Source organism: Aplidium turbinatum, chromosome 2 (assembly GCF_918807975.1).
Source record: "Aplidium turbinatum chromosome 2, kaAplTurb1.1, whole genome shotgun sequence".
Taxonomy (NCBI): Eukaryota; Metazoa; Chordata; class Ascidiacea; order Aplousobranchia; family Polyclinidae; genus Aplidium; species Aplidium turbinatum.
This window is the reverse complement of record NC_137473.1, coordinates 928,252-948,210: the sequence shown is the minus strand read 5'-3', so window position 1 is coordinate 948,210 and position 19,959 is coordinate 928,252. Positions and strand designations below refer to the sequence as shown.

The window sequence follows — 19,959 nt, the reverse complement described above, 5'->3', positions numbered from 1 at the left end:
TTGAAACAAGAATTACCAACGAAAGATTCATATCAGTCTGGATGGTAGCTGCTGACCTCGTGGTCTTTCGTTGCCATCTTTGTTGTACAAATGATTATTTGTGTTTTTGTACATCGTTGTTTATTCGTCAGTAGAAAAGAATACACTGAACTCACCTGTGCCTGTCACTGCCAACTGAGCCGATGACGTCACAGTGCGAAAGACGTTTATAGCGCTGCATATGTATGACGCTTCGTCATCCAGAGTTAGCCCAGATATGAACAAACTGTTTGTCAGTGGAAGTTGTTGGAATCGTTCATTGTCCAAGGTGGCGCTACTCTTCCCCCGTGACCACGTGATCTCTGGGCGGGGGTAACCGTCGGCCTCACAATGCATCGTCGCGTTATTACCTACGCACGATAGTGATGTCATAGTAGCGTCACTAACGTCATCAATATACAACTAAAATTTTCTATTTTGACTCACCCAATTCAACTCCAATATCTTTTGGGGTGACTATGAAGGTTGGGGCCCATCCCACCTGCAAGTTGACACTCCCTCGGTCTTCCCCCGCCCCATTTCGGGCCCAACATGTAAAAATTCCTCCATCCGATCTCGAGGCCTGACGTATGGTTAGCGTCCCATCGCTCTGAGTGATCACAATGAGATTGCATCGTTATATTATATGGACACGACAACGATGATTTAAAGAAAGAATTCCTAAACCGGCAGATGCCGAAAGTTTAAATTCTTTAAAACTAATATGTATGCATTCATTGAATGTAGGGGAGAGTGGGGTTAGTTGGAAGGCGGGGTTTGTTGAAAAATGATCATTTTTTTAACTCTCCATAACTTTTTTAAATATTTACTGCCAACATGTGAAGTAGTTTATAAAAACACACAATCCATGTTAGTTTCGATTTGTTCAGTCAAGGTATGTTTGTTTGGCTGACAATTTTGAGTTTTCTTACTTTCGAAGTAAATTTTTTAGCGTATTTGAAAACATCTCATGCGTCGATATCGTTAAAGATAGGAAGAAGTTTTTTGGTGTGTGTCAGCTGTAGGTGTTCTACAGCACTAAGAAATAAACAAATTTTAGTTTAATGCATCATGGTTGAATATTTTAGGAAAATAGTTTGTCATATGCTAAGGGGGCTAGTTGGAAAATAGTGGGTGGGGTTAGTTGGAAAATGTTTTAATAACAGCATAACTATGTAGTATGATACGAGTATATCGTCGTGGTATGATAATAAGTAGTATAAGTTCCAATGTACTTGTTTTAAGCAGACATACATTGTAAAATTTTAATTTGAATAACTTGGAAAGTGCTATATATGCGGTATCACAAGTTTTAACAATGCGTTTATTAAAAAATGTTTTTCCGATGATTAGATGTAGAGTTCATTGCATTTTAATTTTAAAGCAAGTAAACATATTTGCTTACAACCCCATGTAAATGTTTGTTGGTTGAAAAAAAGAGTATCCAGTTTATTAGTAGGCATTAAACTGACGTTTTTCAACTAACCCCAGGCATGGGGTTAGTTGAAAAATCAATTGTATGTTTGTTTATTTTAAATTTCCATTAAAAGCTGAATTGATTCAATACTTATTTTTGGTTGTATGATAGAGGACATCATAGATGATAATTTAAGCCGCTTCAAGTTGTCAGGTTATGCACCAATTGTTTTAAATTTCACTTTAAAAAAAAAACTTTTCGACTAGCCCCACTCTCCCCTACATCAGATTAACATTAATCAACGCTTAAATTACAATAACAGTTTTTACACTTCTGCAACGACCCTACAAATAACTTACAGCAACTTGGTACTTTCTCCCCGTCACGACTCCCAGACCTGACTTCCTCCACGTGATGCTGGGAGCTGGAATCCCGTTTGCCATGCACCGCATTGTGACGCTAGTGCCTTCCAGTATCAGTAACTCTGGTTCAGGAATCGAAACCACAGGTGCCTCTGCGATGACATTATCACTGCGTCACAATATTTCTAGGCAAACCACGTGTGGAACAAAAAACGACGACGATTGAAAGAATACGTCACACAAGCGGATTTCTAAAGCGTTTTAGTGTTTTATTGTCTAAACTCAGCAACAACAGTAATTTGCGTTTGTCACAGCGCTTCATCCGCTGAAGGCATCGTTGCTCAGCAGCGCCACACAATGGCAGAAAATAGAAACAATTTCACCTGTAAAAATCCACCGCACGGAAGCGCTGTCAGTTCCAGCCTTGTTGGAGGCCTGGCATGTGTACACTCCTTCATCTTCGCGTGCTGCGTTCACTACTTCCAGGTAGGAACCGTCACGTCCAATCCTGCAATGGTGACGTCATTGCGTGACATCATTCGTCTTGATCATTGCAAAACATTGAGATTAACATAGCTTGAATTTGTACATTAAAGGGCGGGGAAACCCAAATTAACTTTTTGCGAGTTTTTTGTTTCAGCGTGATGCCATTGTGTACAACATGCGTTTTACCAAAAAAAAATCCCAATTTTGTTGCCCTCGTCTCGCTAAGGCCGCTTTTGTTTCATACCCGTTTGCGAGGTCTCGCGCGCATCCATCCGTGACGCTGTACGCTGTGACGTCACAAGGTACATACAGCCGTAGCCAAAAGTTTAAGATTAGACTTGATTTATGACGATTTTTGCATTACTTCAAAATACTGCATCAGATATTGTTTCAGTTGCATCATCTTTATGCATCATCTTATATCTGATGCAGTATTTTGAAGTAATGCAAAAATCGTCATAAATCAAGTCTGGTCTTAAATTTTGGCCACAACTATATGTACCTTGTGACGTCACAGCGTATAGCGTCACGGCTGGATGCGCGCGAGACCTCGCAAACGGGTATGAAACAAAAGCGGCCTTAGCGAGACGAGGGCAACATAATTTGGATTTTTTTTTGCTAAAACGCATGTTGTACACAATGACATCACGCTGAAACAAAAAACTCGCAAAAGTTAATTTGGGTTTCCCCGCCCTTTAAAACTAATTAGTTACTTACTACAACACATTACACATTAAAACAGACTTATGGACACAATTTTAGCAGATATGTGGCTATACAGTGTATGTCATAGGTGACTTTGTTGAACCATAAATAGCGTTCACGTGTTTGATAATGACTAACATGTTGTATGGCCGAAAACGATTGCAATTTTTAGTTTATTTTTGTATATTGCTGTATGTTAAATGCCGTGACTTTGCTTTGTTTTATCTGTTACTAATCATATCAATAAGAATCCGTAAAATATGTTTAAAGAACTACGCAAGAATAATAAGTGAGTGAAACGACAATCCAATATTGCATCCATACGGACTTATTACATTAAGTCACAGATTACTTTCCATCAATGCTACGAACGACCATTTGAACGCTCAGTTGCACAATTACATTTTGTTTCTCATAGAATGATTCTAGTTTCCAATGGGAGATAGTTGACATTGAAACTTCTGTAAAGTTTCATTATTGTAAAATAGAATTTGAAGCTGAGGTAATGTGGCGACACAATGACAACATTCTACATTTCACAATATACAATTTTGGTAGAGAGGTGATTTTTTTGAACCATGGACAAATAAAATCTAACAACCACGCGGCATTTAACATAATATGAAAATAAACTAAAAATTACAAACGTTTTCGGCCACACTCATGTTTGCCTTTTTCTAGTGACTGATTGACTGATGCACAGACTGATGTTCACATGAATTGTTTTCCGCCGTATAATTTACTCGTAATCTTATAATTTTCATCTTATGCATATTGCAGATTAAAGTAATTCCTGATGAGGACACACGTACGTGTCGAAAACGTTTGAGTTGATTTTTAATTTTAATTGTTCTGTCTTCGCAACAAAACATGTTAAACCCTCTTAAAGTTGGAGTTGCTCTCTTGCGTTATATTGCCTTTCTCATTATTTCCGCTAAGGTTACTTTGTTTTGTTTGTCTATGGTTCATTTATCATTATATTACGTTAAATGTCGTCTGGTTGTTAGGTTCTATTTGACAATGACAACTGGTAACGTTTCGGTACTACCGAGGTATTATGATGCAACAATAGCCCATATTAGCGTTTGTTATTACGTTTTTTGACACCAAACACATTAGTTTTTTTCACCTTATTTTTCCAATGTCAAGAAGATACACTTTCCCTCTTAACCACTCCACACTTGGTGGCGGCAACCCTGTGGCCGTGCAATCGATACGAATGGTGCCACCTAGCGAAAAGCTTGATCGTTCTGCAGGAGTGATGGTCACAGATGGAGGTCCTGGATGCAATATTGGTCATAACATGAACAGTGACGACACAAAGCGTAGTATGACGTCAGAAACGAGGTAGGTCATCTTGAATCCTATGTAAGGATCATGTTTAAAACGTGACTCGTGGTCGTTAATACTTTGCAGGAGGCTAATCTCAACACCGCAGTCCAGATATTGCCTTCAAAAATTCTATATAACACATTGGATTAATTCCGGAATCGTGATAAAGTGCTTTGGCCCAGTTTGGAAAAATATATTTAATTTCATGTCCTGTGGTGTCAACCACGTGAGTACAATGGTGCGTAGTCTATTACGTCAACAACAAACCGACTCACTTTGCACAATTACCCCGATGACGCCATTGCTTTCCCCACCGATGTTGACGACGTTACATTGGTACTGTCCTTCATCACTAGGTAGTGCTCTTTGTATCAGCAAAGAGCCATTTCTAAGTTTTCTGGTTCTGTGGAAATGAAACTTCATCATTGGAGCTCCAACGATAAAAGTCATCCGGCTATCCCAAATGTTACAAACACGAAATGTCACCAATGCAACTTTTGATGACGTCACTCACCGAGCTTCTTACCTGAGCCTGTTCAAGTCTTCTCCGTCCACGCGCGACCACGTGATTGTGTACGCAACGTTGCTTGTGACATCACAAGTGAGCGCGATCTCGCCGCCTGGTGTTATAGTCACGTTGCCATTGGTAACAACAATGGGTGGACGCTCTGGAAGCGAAAACATCACACTGATCGATATCCCGTCGCACAAAGAAGCATTACGCGACAAAAACAATCCACGACACTCACCCTCTACGTCAAGAAACGTAACTCCAAAGTCAAAACCTAAAGAGTTATTCGCGAAACATCTGTATCCTCCCTCTGATATCTCCGTGACCTCCTCTATGCGGTAATAATCAGTTATCGAATCTCTGTAACAATCCATTCATCTGGTTAATGGCGTCGAAAAAAAGTCATTGCGTAATAACTTGAACTTGTTCTTCTTCATCACGTACATTACGTAACAGCGTGACGTCACACCGCATACAAACTACTTGGTTGAACGTTCGATTGTTCTGTATAAGCCACACTTTAAACAAAACCTTGTAGCTTAGCAGGCATGTTTGCAATGCCAAGCTAAGTTTGATTGATTCAAATCCATAATGAAATGCATTAACAAACAGCTGAAGAATAATATCACACGCATGCTTACATTGTTATTGATCGTTTGTTTACTTTGATCGCTGCATATAACAAACATTCAATCGCACAGACTTCAAAGTTGGTATGAAAATTGAAAATATGCTTTCAACCAAATGAATACTACGAGAACTTTTCACTGCGTTTCTCCCCAAAACAAGGGCGGATCCAGCAAGTAATTTTTGGGGCAGGGTTTTGTCAACCAAACATAGTGACGTGTGGGTCTGCAATAATCTAACCTTTCTAAACACTACCGCAACTACTTTTTTTCTGTATTTTAGGAGAGGCCATTGCCCCGAAATGATAATGATTCTACGGAGAACTTTCCAGACTCCACTCATTTCATCGACGCATTAGATACCAGGGCACCTGTCGGTCTGTTTATACTATGAAGTGGTTAAGTGAAAAGGAACCACAACTGGGTCAAACGGAACAAGTGAGTTTGTGCTTCAACGATGATCCACCTGTAAAACCTGGGGCTCCCAATATCCACCCATTCCCCCTCAATCTGTCTGCTCCACTTCACGTGGTATGGGATAAGACTCGTCACGTGACAAGGAATCTCAGCCGGATATTCAAAGTATCCCGGATGTGTTTCAGGAACTGCCACAACGGGAGCAACTGAAAGATACAAAAGCGAGCAAAATAAAATATCGCAAAAATTGTGGGTTTCTATGCGTTCACAAACAATTTATTGTCATTTGTCTTCCAGTATGACGTCATAAAGATCGTGCTAACCAGGCTGGATGTTAATAATCGCATTCTTGGTCGCGCGAACGAAGTGATAGTCGTCCAGAGTGAGTCCGTACACCGCCATGTAGAAAGGACGTCGTGGCATCACCATCGGCTCGACTGTGTACAGGTAAGGCTGGTTGGGATCTCGCGGTCGAGATAGCGACACCGTCTGTGACGTAACAAACAAGACTGTGACATTGGTCTACTTCGAAACTAATTGTTTCTCTTCACACCAATTTTCAAACGATGCTTCACAAGTAAAATGCATGATTTTTGATTGTAATTTAAAATTGTAGTAACAACGTCACACTTGTATTGATTGTGCCATAATAAGCGCTGTAGTTCATGCAAAAAATGAAACAAAACTTGATGTTTTTTGACATTGTGGACAAGAGCACTTGAAACAGGCTGATGTAGAAATTAGCTCATGTCCGAAGAGACTCAGACATTTTTCCATTGTGTTTCAGACGCCAAATACTGATGGAAATGATCACATCTTTCCCATAGTCGAGATTGTTGCTTTCTTTGGATTTGGTCTTTCATTAACTTCAGACTTCTGGCAGTAATTACGTTTGGCAGTTGACTGTGGCTGGTGATTCAAAGACCAAAGTAAAATTACACCAAGTTATCGCGTTGCATCGCGATTTCGAATATCAAATTCTCCTCCGTACAACTTTATATCAGGTAACCTGTTTACTAAAAATTGAATGAGGCTGTTCACCAGGCATTTAGTTAATAAGTATAATAACATCAAATATAGTATAGTTATTACTTTCTAAAACCTTTACAGCCTGTTTCACCCTAAAAGGAGACATCCTCAAAGGGCCCTTATTCAAATAGGATAATAATAAATAGTTAAACAACAAGATATACGTTCTTCTGGTGCAAACCAAGCTGAACTAATACAAGATGTATAAGGTTGATCAGCTTCGTTTGCACCAGAAGAACGTATATCGTGTTGTTTAACCTGTTTACCTGTTATAAAGTTGCACTGAGGAGAAGTTGATATTCGAAATCGCGATGTGCAACACTAAAGTGAAAGTCTAACAATTTTAAAGCGACACGTCATAGCGCACTGTGATCACATGACCGATATTTACTTGCCCAAACATCCACTGATTCACGTCCTGGTATTAAACAATTTGCTATAAATACAAGTACACCAATGGCGAGTGGCATCGTAACCAGGACTCACTCGAATGGTTCTTCCAGCGAAGTCGAGAAGTCGCAGCGTTCTGAAGCGGCCAGGCTTCTCGAGCCCAGTAGCGTTGATGAGAATGTAAGAGGGAATGCCTGTGATGTCATAAAGTACCAATATAATAACCGGCCTGACAGCATAGAGTTATAGCAATGTGTGTGCTGTCACTTAGCAGCAAATCGAAAAGACGTTCGCTTGGTTCAACAAACAAACTGCTCGATGCAAAATCATTGGCCTATACGTCATCGACATAATTACCGGAAACTGGCTGGAATTCTGTTTCTGTCCAGTTGAAAGTTGGTTTCCTTGAGAACCTCGCTTGGAAGTCAAGAGTGCTCAACCCAGTGACACGTAAAGAATGCTCTCCGGAGCTCCGAGCGTTTAAACGCCAAGTGCCTAAAATAAAAACGTGTTTCAATGATGCGGAACCACATCATTTTGTATCAGCAACCACAGGTCTTCCAAAACTCAGTTGTATCAGATCTTGCTCAGCTGGGACCTAGGAAGAGTTTTAGAGGAAAGTTCTGAGGAAGATTTATGAGATCACGTGATGGATCATGTTACGTGCCTGGTTTTGGTTCTTTTATGTTGGCAATGAAGACATTCTCCAGATTCAAGAGGACTTCTAGTCCGTTGCCTTCGGTCATGGTGATCCCATCTGGATCCACCAGAGTCAACATCCGGTTGGGTCCGCTGATGGATATAGTCACTTCCTGAAGTTCCGGATCAAAGGGAATCGTCCAATCGTGTTGTCCTCCCCTCGAGTGATCCGCCGCAAGGAGGACAACCTTATGAGCTTGTACCGAGACTTCGATGAACTTCACCACCTGAGACATAGAACATTATCTTGTCAGCACTACAAGCACTTGGCAGCACTCAGCTCATTAACGGGACGCGACAAGTCCTTCTGCATAGGACACGAAAGGTCTTCATCTTTTATCAATGCAGTTCAAAGTCAAGTAATTTTATGATGACATCATAAACGCAACGCAAGAAATATTTCAAAACGTCATCACCTCGGATACGTCATCCTTAGTGATGAGGAAGACTTGGCCGGATGATGTTGCGGCGATTCTTTCATAAGCTTTGTATCCCTTGTGGTTCTGATCCTCGCAGTCTCCAGTCAGGACAAAAACAACCTGGAAATTAATGTTCATTTTTTTCCTTTAGCTTCAATCGGCAAACCTCAAAATACTCGATAACATTGTAATGAACAACAACAACCTACTGTCTTGGATATAATTGATAATTTTAACTTGATACGGTGGCCTGAAAAATTTTCAGCTGCCTATTTCAGGCATTTCCTTTTCAGGCAGCCTACATCACACTACGAACCGGTTTAAGGCAGGTGCATTAATTTGCGGACCTGTCACCAATGAAACACAAATGTTTGGTGCATGCACATACAATTTTTAGCAAAACTCGAGATTGGATAAGAACAACAACTAGATAGAGCAAACAAGTTTTTACCGAATTAGATTAGAATTATCGACATTTTCCTCTAGTCTAATTTATCGAATTAGACAACTACTGTAGAATTATCTAGTTGTCCAAGTCTGGTGTGAACTCAGCTGAACTATCACAAGGTCAAGATGTGAAAGTGCACCTTGCACATCTTGTGATAGTTCAGCTTAGTTCACACCAGAAGAACCGTATCATGTTATTAATTGCGTGAAGTTTTGTTATTAATCGGAAAATACCCACTCGGGAAATACCCACCTGACTTTGTTTCCTCTGAATAATTTGCAAGATTTCTGGGAGCTGATAAAAATCCTTAGATCTTGCATCAGTGAAGACGTAGATGAAAGAACCAGGCAAGGATATGAGCAAAGCCTCCCTGAACATACAAAACCAATTGGTGAGTTCTAATCTAAGAAAACTAAGCTTCATATAAAGCGAGACCGCTACAAAATTAATAAAATGACATAACAGTCATGCCGGTAGCCAACTGAATGGAGGGGGATATGGAAAGGGGCAAATAAGATGAGTGAACACCGGCACTAATCTATTCATAAAAAAGCTTAGAACGTTTAGTTCATATAAAGAAGAATTTTTGTTCTCTAAAAATCTTTCGCATCTTCGGTGCACTATCGTTCATCAGAAGTAAACAATTTTCGGTTGAGTAGCCGAGTGGTGAGAGCCAAGGCTGGACGTTCGAAAGGGCGCCGGTTCGAGACCGCTCAAGAGCATGTGGCTTAGGCAAGACTCAAGGCATGCCGTCGATTGTGAAGTGATGTCCTTTCAAGTACAGCTCTTGATTTTTCTCATGATTATGAACAGTACGCTGCTCTAGAGTGAGATGCCCACGGCCCTTGTTTACTGAGTTGTTCCGTATAATAAGACACGTTGAAGAGAAGTCTATCACAGTAAACTTCTTGAACTAATGTTTCTCACCACTTCATTGCTTATTATTTATTGGTTCTCATTTGTTTTATATTAAACGAACCCCTTTTGCTTCTTTGGAATATTGAAGAACTCAATCAATATTTAAAATAAAAAAAGCAAAACTTTAAGAATTGAAGGAGCAAATTGCTGATGTGTAACATTTAATCAATACAATGCTTCCTCAATCATTCCGTGCCAAGCGGAATGGCAAAGCATTGGGGCATTATTCCTTGAGACATGGGTTCAAATCGTGGCCACGGTTCAAATCCATTTCAACTCTCCGTCTGAACTTTTCTTTTGATACAATGTTTAGGCTACATGGCTTTAAATGCCGTTGGTCAATAATTTGTTGGTTAATAAATAGATTTTTTGAAACTGCGTAAAGATATAAAGTTACAAATTGTAGTTCATTAATTGCGGTTGAATGGCTTCTTCTACCCCGTGATTACTCCGCTTGTTCTGGATGCTGTGCAGAGATGGAATGATTTTGAACGCAAATAGATTGCATTGCAATATTTTTTGGGAAAAATACTTAGCCTATTTGCAGGAAATAAAAGATCAACAATTTGACAGGAACAGGATCTTTCCAGATCTTTCCGACGTTTCCAGAGCTATAAAAGCGACAACTACTACCTGATTTTATCTTCAATGTCATTATTATTTCTTTTTTGCATTTCTTGCGTACCGTACATATTCGTTTTGTTTATTCCTTCTTTTTCATTGTGTTAATTTGCTATTTACAGTAAAACGCAATTTACTTTCTTTCGTATAACTGTTTGAATCGGTCTAACACTACCAAGACAGGCATTGGTGCGCCTCAACCGTCTCCGTACGGGCGTCAGGCTTTTCCGCTCAACCATGCACCAATGGGGAATTGCCTCTTCCTCCTCCTGTGAATGTGGTGCCGAGGAACAGACCGCAGACCACATCATCAATGACTGCTCCATCTTCAAGCCACCTAATGGAGTGGAAGGTCTGCGTGTCATGGATGATGAAACCAAAGACTGGCCGCTCTCTAGTAGCCTTCCAGTGTAGTCCGGGAACATCGTGAATCTGGGGTGGTAAAAGGATAGACCCTCGGCCCCAGACGCTCACACGACGACGACGAATGAGAGAGTGCAGACTCGACGACCTCCTACGCCTCTTTAGGGTTACGATCTTTTGCACTCTCTTCGGATGCACACTGGATGTTTTTTGTATGTACGTTTCGCATCCAAACAAAAATAAATGACCATCCATCCAACAACTAGCTTGAAGAACATAAATTGTTTCATATCATTCCATGATAAGATTGTAGGACACATCAGATTTACATCCCTGGTCTGAATTAGGACTCAGCGGACCTCTATGAAAACTACAAAGAAAGTTCCAATCGGATCCTTTCTCTTACTCTACAGTTGAAGCAGGAGAAAACGTGATGGCAGTTATCGCCAACGAAAAGAGAAGAATATGGCAAGATGTGATCGAATATACAGATCTGTCTCATAGCAGTCGGAAAGCCTGAAAACAATCGAATGGCTGTCGGCCGACTACACTAAACCAGACCACTATTACACCATAACTGTGATGTTGCCCTTCCTGATACAATGCGGTCCACTGCTTTAGCCCTGTGCTATTCGGCTGCAGAATATGCGCAGTTTGGGGACGATTCATATCATTCGCTTATGAATGCGCGGTGATAGTGTAGATCCACCCACCTGATTGCAGTCACACTCATCTCAGGACAGTCTCCTCCTCCTTGGACATACAAGTTCCTCAACGCGCGCGTGAAGGTTCGCGGATTTGACGTCACAATTGTCGGGCCAACCACTGTTAAAGAAAATTGAAACACCTGAAATCAACCTCTGCCAAACGTGGCGCATGAAGATGTGGCTTGTTTCGATGCGCGTGAAGATGTGGCTTGTTTCGATGCGCATGAAGATGTGGCTTGTTTCGATGCGTATGAAGATGTGGCTTGTTTCGATACTTTTCACGTAAATAAATTATTCGGCTTCTTAACTTTTCATAAATCGATTCTTAATCAAATAATCAGAGGTTCAGCTTATTCATGCCTGAATCTAATGAAATGTATTTTTCACTTTCGGTTAATGTTAATTTTGCTGCATCTGTTTAATGATGAAAGAAGTAACATTTTTGTATACCACATAATTAGCCTACCTCCAAATACAAAACAACAATTTAAAACGACAAGTCGTTGGTTATGCAAGAATTTCTTACCTGGATCATGAAAAGGGATGAGGACATAATTATGTAGGGGCTTCTCCACCCTCCCTCTAGTGGTCTCAAGTATCTGTCGCGCCCCTGCAGTCACTTGCTTCAAATCGTCCCACATCGACCCAGTGACGTCAAATACAAAAGCGAGTGTGGATGACCCTGGGATAACCTTGGACAGGTCCGGGCTGTAAGTGTCTCCCGTGATATTCCCCTGTATCGTCCCACGAATGTCTTTGATTCTTTTCCTTCGTCCCGTTTGACCACTGACGTATGTTAGCAACGTCACAATCGTCAACGTCACGATAAACATTGTCCTTCTTTCCATGCTCACGTGCTGCTGTTTACTCCAATTGCATCAACTAAGCTTCCAAGGCGACACCGCAAAGCGATTTAATTAAAAACTTGCAACAAACCGATGAAACCTCGATCCTGGCCTAGTAAGGTTTCTATTAACCTGCAACACGAATTCATAAAGCTCCAGCTGCAACAGCTTTGTTCTGTAACAAAGGCAGCTGAAATTAAGTCGAAAGAAAATTTGTCAAAACGAAATTTAGTTTCTAATAGCCTGACCTGACAGTGACTGGATTGTGCTTGGCGGCTAAACTTTGCAAACGTCTTTCGTGATAGCGCTACCATTATGAGACAACTAACATTGGGTTGTTGATCCATTGAAGGAGGCCGCCTTTGACGCGCGCGACCTAATGAGCCTGCACGGTGTCCAACGACCGGAAACCTCCCGAGCTCTGATTGTTTTCACTTGCAATCGACAATGGAGACAGAACGATCCTGTTGTTGGGCCGACGCTGCAGAAACGTCACAATACTGCTTCTGCCCCTTTCATTGTTGAAGCAACTCACAACAATTCCAACTCAAACCGCAGATTGTAAACGTTCTTCCCTTTGGTGAATAAGTTTCGAAATTAAATTGTTTGCAACATTTATCAAAATTTTTATGTAACTTTTCAGCATTGTCGGAAACAATGTGTTCCTAGTCAATACCCCCCCCCCCAGACAGCAAATCAGTTGTTTTTTGCATTAATTAAACGTCTGCAGACGTGTGGGCCGAGGAATGCTGTAACTCGAAGTTGCACACCCGGTTACACAACACACGGTTGTTGTTCTGAAGGTTGGTTGAGCAAAACCATCATGATACAAACGAATTAATGTGATGATACAAACGAATTAATTTCAGTCCAATCATAAACATGTTCATGATTGAACTGACTCGTGTGAAAATAAATTCCTTTGTATTACAAGGCATGTACAACCGAGCCGTTTATATCAAGCATTGTTGTGAGTTTGACACCTGTCAGAAGATACTTCATTTTCCTCATCATCATGTGATGAAGTTTGATTTCATTCTGCTCACAAAAATTGTTTTCTCGACGCAAAAGTCGCAACCAGAAAGTGCTTCCAACCAATTCATGTGCGAGTCTGCAACTTTCAAGCCTCAATGACAAACTAGCTCAAAAGTATCAGCATTGAACATGAACGGTAAATGCTGCATGAGCCTAATTTAAAGTGAACCGTAAACTAGCTGATTACAAGATCTCTTGTTTTCATGACATCCACCAAGAACAAATGAATACGATATTTGTGAAAGACCCGCCAGTGTCGAAACGTCATATCACGTAGAATGAACGTAAAAAAAAGTGAATTAACTTGTCGACAACCAAAGTGAATTATCTACTTATCTTACGCTTGACTTGACGAACTTCATTATTCCTGAACTGATCAAAACATTGTTCTACGTAACAATCGTTGTCATGGATTCTTTGTGAATATTGTCGCCATAAATAAAGTTATAACTTTCTACTGTATGTTTACTGAAGTTCGTAGCCTACTGTAGTTTTGACAATCTGGTCCTAAACTTGTGCACTCGCTTGAGGTGCGCTTCGAGTCGAGGAGAGCCGGAATGTGGAGAAGTCGCCTCTGAAAATCATTTTCAAGGTTTTTAATTTTATCTTATTTCGTGACTTCCTCGAATTGATTGGCCCCTGACACACTTGACTGGCCTGCTCTTGATGCTTGCTTCCAATTAAATATAATTAATTGATAGTTTTCATAAGTTTTTGTCTTTAACGGCTTTAAAGTTTTTTCATAGATGAATTCCTTATCTGGCAACATTCAAGGCATGAACGCCGCAAACACAGCTTTCTTAGTCATTCACTGACGGCCGGTAATCCTCACTTTTGCTAAAATTAACTGACTTGGATCGAATTAAAAATACATGAGCTGTGTATTTCGACTGTCATTAAAGTAAGATTCATTTCCTCAGCTCTGGACTTATGCAATGAACAAGTTAAAAGTCAGCGACAAAGCAAATTGAAATTTGCACCAACTTAACTTGAATGAAACGGAACACTTCGTCATCTTCCCACCAAGGGAAAGAACACTTTTTCTACAGCAGTGATTACGTAACACAGGATAGCGCTCTTTGTTCCACCTATTCCATACCTAACTTCCGGGGAGCTGCAGCTATTTCCTGTCGTCAATTTAAACAGCCTTGTTTCTAGACTGAACTATTTTCAGCGACTGCTCACTGTTTACCAATCTTCAAGATTTTCTCGAATGCAACAAAAATGTTTTTCTGATGCATTTCACCAGTCGGAGGTTAACAACAGGCGAGCGCGCTAATTAACAAAACGAGCGCTTGTTGACGTTTTGTAATCGGCCATCTTGGAGGCTTCTAATTAAACACTGAGAACAACTGCACTCTCTGAGCCAGCTTGGTGGTCGAGTGGTTATTGTCCTTGCCTGTGGTTCGGATGGTTTTGGGTTCAAGTCTTGAACAAAACAAATATTTATTTTCCTATTTAAAATTAGTTATCAAATATTTTTTTTTTTCAAAAGCATTTTAGAACACTCTTAGGCACTTTCATCTCTTTGATTTGACAAAAATTCAGATCATGTGATAGAAAGCCTAGTCAGGGTGGCTTCGTTCATCTCCAGTGCTGAGATGTCCAGACTCCGGCCTGCAATACGTTTTTGTGTGACCCTGAGACACGTTGAAATCATGCAAATTAAACTTGTATTTTTCAAAATTTAGTGAAACAGCATTTCTCACAGACAAAAGGCAAGCGAGAAAGGTTAGAATCATTGTTACGTCATAATAGCGAAATGAACTTATTAATGTTATTAATTGCCTGGAGGGTGAAGACTGAAGTGTGATATCGTCAATCATTCATTTCTTTAAAAAAAAAAAGAATTTCGACGCTTTAAACCCTGATTAACGTAAAGTCAATAGAGGATCCGCGTAAAGCAGATACAAAAGCATCTAATTTAGTGAAAAAAATTGAATGCAGTAATATTGACGACCTTTTAAAGTACATGTAGTTCATTTTTTTACTAGCAAATTCAACGACCGCTTTCGAGATTTTATAGCAAATACAAATATTTATTGCTGCTTACTTCTTTCTGCTTGAACCCTGGAGGTTCCAGCTCACCTGCAGCCAACTGGTGAAACTGACAGCAACATCTTTCTCTTGTGCCTTTTTACTAGCAGCCGGATAAAAAAAACATAAATGCAAAAGTTTGCAAAGAAAATATTGAGCTTGTTCGGTTGGACGTATTGGACGTTGTGTGAACATTGGTGTTGGTGTTCTTGGTTATAAATCGAAATCGATAAATGGATCAAAATCAAAAGAACGGCTTGAGATCAAACCGAGCAACTTTCAACTACTTGATATTTCGCTTGTCTACCATTATCCAGACCAGTGGCGGCTCGTGCCATGGGGCTGCAGGGCTGCAGCCCCACCTAAAAGAAAGAGAAGAGGAAAAATATGTTTTCCTCTGTATTTGTCCGACCCGGTTACTTTTATCACTTAAAAATTGCGGATCGAAAATTAAAATATTAAAAGTTTTGTTTGGCAACACCGACTTTGGACGAACTGCTCTGCAGCCTGAGGTTCTGGATTTCAAGCGCTCTGATTGGCTAAAAATTATCCTTGAAGCTCCACCTCTTTTTGTATTTTACAGCAATTTTTGAATCTGTTGCAGCTGCATGGAAAACAGCCCCACCTAACCGAATAACTTTACAGACTTTTTAAAGTTAGTTTTTATTTCGCAGAGTAGCGATGAGCCATGAATGTAGAAGTGTTAGCTGTAGAGTTAAGGTATTCAACAGGTTATAGGAAGTGCTAGGGCAGGGGTGGGCAACCTTTTTAACACGAGGGCTAGTTAGGAAAATGTAATGCTTACAGGAGGGCCGCACATCAAATAAACACTAATTCATATTTTCAGCAATGGAGTTTATCTTATTACAATTTTGTACAAGAATGTCATCCTCCTGCAGTGAATTCAATTCAAGCTAGATTACTACAGGCACAAAACTTATTTCACAGGTAGCCTACAGGGGAGTGAAAAGATGATCGTATCACTTCTTAAGCTTCGAAATTGTGTAAATCGAGAAAAAAATAGTCTTAATTTAAATAGCCTTAGCCTATTTGAGGAAAAATAGCTGGAAGAGGATGAAGGGCTGCACAAAAAATGGAAAAGGGCGCACGTTGCCCACCCCTGTGCTAGGGCATCTCAAAATCACTTGAACCTTGTATGCAACGGCTTGGCTAGTCAAGACTAAGCTCAATACTAGTAAAGTTTGTCTCCAAAGCAATAGGCTACCGGTACTGCTAGTTTTTTTAAATACAGCTTAGGAATACATCAACTATTCAACAAAGTTTGAATGCATTTTTTCAAAATTTGGGGTAAAAACATGCTCAGAACTCACCAAATTTAGTGCGATTTTTCTGGGGGAGACTCCCAGACCCCCCGCGAATTGTTTGCAGCCCCACTTCTCACAGACACTACCAGCCGCCACTGATCCAGACTTGCCCTGGGCATTCAAGACTTCAATTTCATCCTCTACGAGTCTACAACGACCACGAGCTGTGCTTCATAAAGTTTCTGAACAAGTTAATTTCTGATGGAAAAGCAAATAACTTATATAGTTTCACTTATCATATCCCATGTAAATAAACTTACTTAAATCTGCCTATTGCTTTGTTGTATTAAAATGACAGTAAATAGTACAATGTTGCTATATATGCAGCTTTCCTCACGTAAAACAAAATTGTCAGAGGCTGTTGGCCGGGGGCACTTCCGCATTATCAAATATAGCCCGCCTGGGAAAAAGTTTGGACACCCCTGCTCTAGTGCTATATCATGAATTTCATTTAATACTTTTGTAAATGGGACATTTAAGAATGACATGTTCACTGAGGTGGAAAACCATGGTGTCTGGTGTCAGTGGCACACCATGCTACATTTCAAGTCTCTTCCAGAGAAACACTCACACAAGCGAAAATTCGGAAGTATTTCAAATGGGCAAGAAATTGTATTATTCAGTTACCATCTCCGCTTGAAGCAGATTGTGTCCATAATAGAAATCGTATAAAGTTACGTTTGATGCACAAAATTTTTGTGTCTGACGTGACAAAATTATCATTTCTGTAGGGTGGCAATTGACTAGTACAGGGTTTCGCAAACTGTGGTCCGCGGACCATTGGTGGTCCGCGACGACTGCACAGGTGGTCCGTGGCGATATGACAAGAAATTAAAAAGCCACACATATAGGCCTACGTTGTATGCTGTATAGTACGTAACCTGTCAAAGATAATTGCCGCAGTTCGATATAATAACTTAAATGATTTCGAAAGCTTTTGCTATCTAGTATCGTTAATTTTACTTGTTGCACCTTCGTTGCAGTTAAAAAGTTGTTTACGAAAAATTCTCGTATTCCTCGTCTATTTTGACCGGATTTTAAAGCCTTTTGTTGTTACAAGGACTGATCTGTCAGGAGTGGACGCGAAGAAGAAGAATTAGCCGAATTATCATCTGATCGAACGTTAATGCTTAGTTTCAATCAAACATCTATTGCATCTTTCTGGTTGAGTGTTGTGGAGGAATACCCATTGCTATCGCGAAAGGCAACTAAAATTTTATTGCCTTTTGCCACGGACCTACATGTGCGAGACAGCATTTTCAGCTCTTACCAACATGAAGACAAAATACAGGTCCAGACTTTCCGTGGACCTTGACTTACGAGTTTGCCTTTCATAAATAACTCCGAGAATTGATGACTTATGCAATAAGAAGCAATCTCATCCGCCCCATTGATGTTGTCAGTTTTTTAAATAAACAAAATTCGGTTTTATTTATTTTGACCTTTGTATTGGGATTGGGGGTCCGCGAATAAACAGATTCACAAATAGTGGTCCGTGGCCCAAAAAGTTTAGGAAACCCTGGACTAGTAGACCGTATGGTCGTCTCTTTGTCTCTTAGTATGGGAACTTGTGCCGCTTTTGCAGTGTAGCCTATAGGCTACACAACTTGCATATTTCGATCATGTACTGTTCCTGTTTCTGGCAAATCCACCATTGATTGAAATAAATTACTGTATTTAAAGTAAATGTACGAGAAAGTCCAAGTTCAAATTATTGTACTTGTAATAATTAACCTTGTGACCTAAACTTAAACAAAACATAAACGCAACAATTTTCGCACGTTTACAAGGCACCTCTGGCACAAGCATTGAGGCACACCAGCAGGAAGCCTAGTTTGGAAGCCGCTAAACGAAAATTCATTTTCAACATATGGAACTTACAAACATTGCTTCAACTGTTGCCTAAGTCACAAAGAAAGTTTCAACTATTTCATCATTTTATGAGACGAAATGCTGCTGTCGTAACTTTGTTTGAAAATGTTATTGTCCAAATAAAACTCTTTCCAAGCAAAACAACTCGAAATAAGGTGAAATCAAAAGAATTACAACGTATCAAAGCAAAACATCTCAAAATATAAAAATAATTTCTCCTGAACACGTAAAAGCCTGAACAGTGAACAGGACCTCACCAGCAAATTGTTTTGAATGTATAATGAAATGGAATTTCTATCATTTCAAAATGGAACAAAACGAAGAAAAACATTTCTGTCGAAATGAAATATTTTTTAAATAATTTTGTTTTTATTAATTTTTCTTCTTATAAATTTAATTAAAAAGCAAACTATTTGAAATATTTTCAGCTGGTGCAAACTTCGGGATGGCAGCTGAAGTCCTTTGTCAAAACACAGGAATTGGTAATAGGGGAAGCAATTAAAGCGATCTACTGTTTCAAACAACTCACAGCAGATGGCGCTTTCAAATTGTGACGTCACACCTCGCTGTTTGTCGACTTTCATAATTATGACGTAATGAAGCTTTACATTGTGGGGGCGATGTTTGGTCGAAACGAATTTCGTTGCAAGAAAAATAACTCTGTCCACTTATTTCAAAAGGTTTTTATTTTGTTCAAACGTAAGTTTTAACAAATTACAAAATTCCTTTGCATGTGTGCAAGAAACGTTACAAGTTATGTTTTTATCTGCAGTTGACAAGTAAATCTTGGTTGAAGATTCTAATTTGAAAAGGATCATGGCCACCTGAAGATGCGGCCTGATTTGTCACATTTTGCAGATTTTGATTACAGCTACTAGTAGTGTTTGACTAACATTTTCTGAGATTTTTTTACTTTTTGCTGTCTCCTAATGATATAAAAGCTTTTTGTTGCCTTGGGGAAGCAATAGCAAATGAGAAAAAATAAGTTGAAAACGCTGAATCAGACTGTTATTGAAAATTAACAGTCTGACTAAAATCTTCGAAATCAAATTTTCTTTGTTTTTCAACATGTGAGGATGTTAAAACCAATTGTATCATCTGGGGAAAGCAGTAAAGAAAGCGTAAAAATTTAATTTTTAGAAACAGTCATTTAAAAATTCGCCCAAAGTTGGAGAAATCTGGAAATTTTAGCAAAATGTGACAAGTCAGGCCGTATCTTTAGGTAGCCATGAAAGGATCTCAACAGAAATGATTTCATCAACTAGTTGCTAACAGTGCAGGCCGTGGGAAAACTATTGTCTACCACTGTCAATTCTTGCTACAAGCAGATCCCTGTTTAATTGTGGTGAACGAAAGAACATTTTAGATGTAAATCCA

The 19,959-nt window shown here is 39.7% G+C and overlaps 1 protein-coding gene across 1 annotated transcript in view; it reads right to left on the bottom strand.

Moving 5' to 3' along the window:
• Positions 1 to 12,316, bottom strand: part of LOC145765712 (hemicentin-1-like) — a 69,711-nt gene extending 57,395 nt beyond the window's left edge. The window contains exons 1-17 of the mRNA XM_082577536.1: positions 11,995 to 12,316; positions 11,475 to 11,586; positions 9,112 to 9,229; positions 8,409 to 8,531; positions 7,961 to 8,219; positions 7,651 to 7,788; positions 7,390 to 7,487; positions 6,198 to 6,363; positions 5,924 to 6,080; positions 5,070 to 5,191; positions 4,847 to 4,988; positions 4,596 to 4,723; positions 4,118 to 4,268; positions 2,181 to 2,305; positions 1,795 to 1,949; positions 466 to 628; positions 156 to 389 (exon numbers count right to left, since the gene is read on the bottom strand). Coding sequence (XP_082433662.1) covers positions 156 to 389; positions 466 to 628; positions 1,795 to 1,949; positions 2,181 to 2,305; positions 4,118 to 4,268; positions 4,596 to 4,723; positions 4,847 to 4,988; positions 5,070 to 5,191; positions 5,924 to 6,080; positions 6,198 to 6,363; positions 7,390 to 7,487; positions 7,651 to 7,788; positions 7,961 to 8,219; positions 8,409 to 8,531; positions 9,112 to 9,229; positions 11,475 to 11,586; positions 11,995 to 12,316 — 2,713 coding nt within the window. The remainder of the gene's footprint in view (positions 1 to 155; positions 390 to 465; positions 629 to 1,794; positions 1,950 to 2,180; positions 2,306 to 4,117; positions 4,269 to 4,595; positions 4,724 to 4,846; positions 4,989 to 5,069; positions 5,192 to 5,923; positions 6,081 to 6,197; positions 6,364 to 7,389; positions 7,488 to 7,650; positions 7,789 to 7,960; positions 8,220 to 8,408; positions 8,532 to 9,111; positions 9,230 to 11,474; positions 11,587 to 11,994) is intronic.
• Positions 12,317 to 19,959: the final 7,643 nt, after the last annotated feature.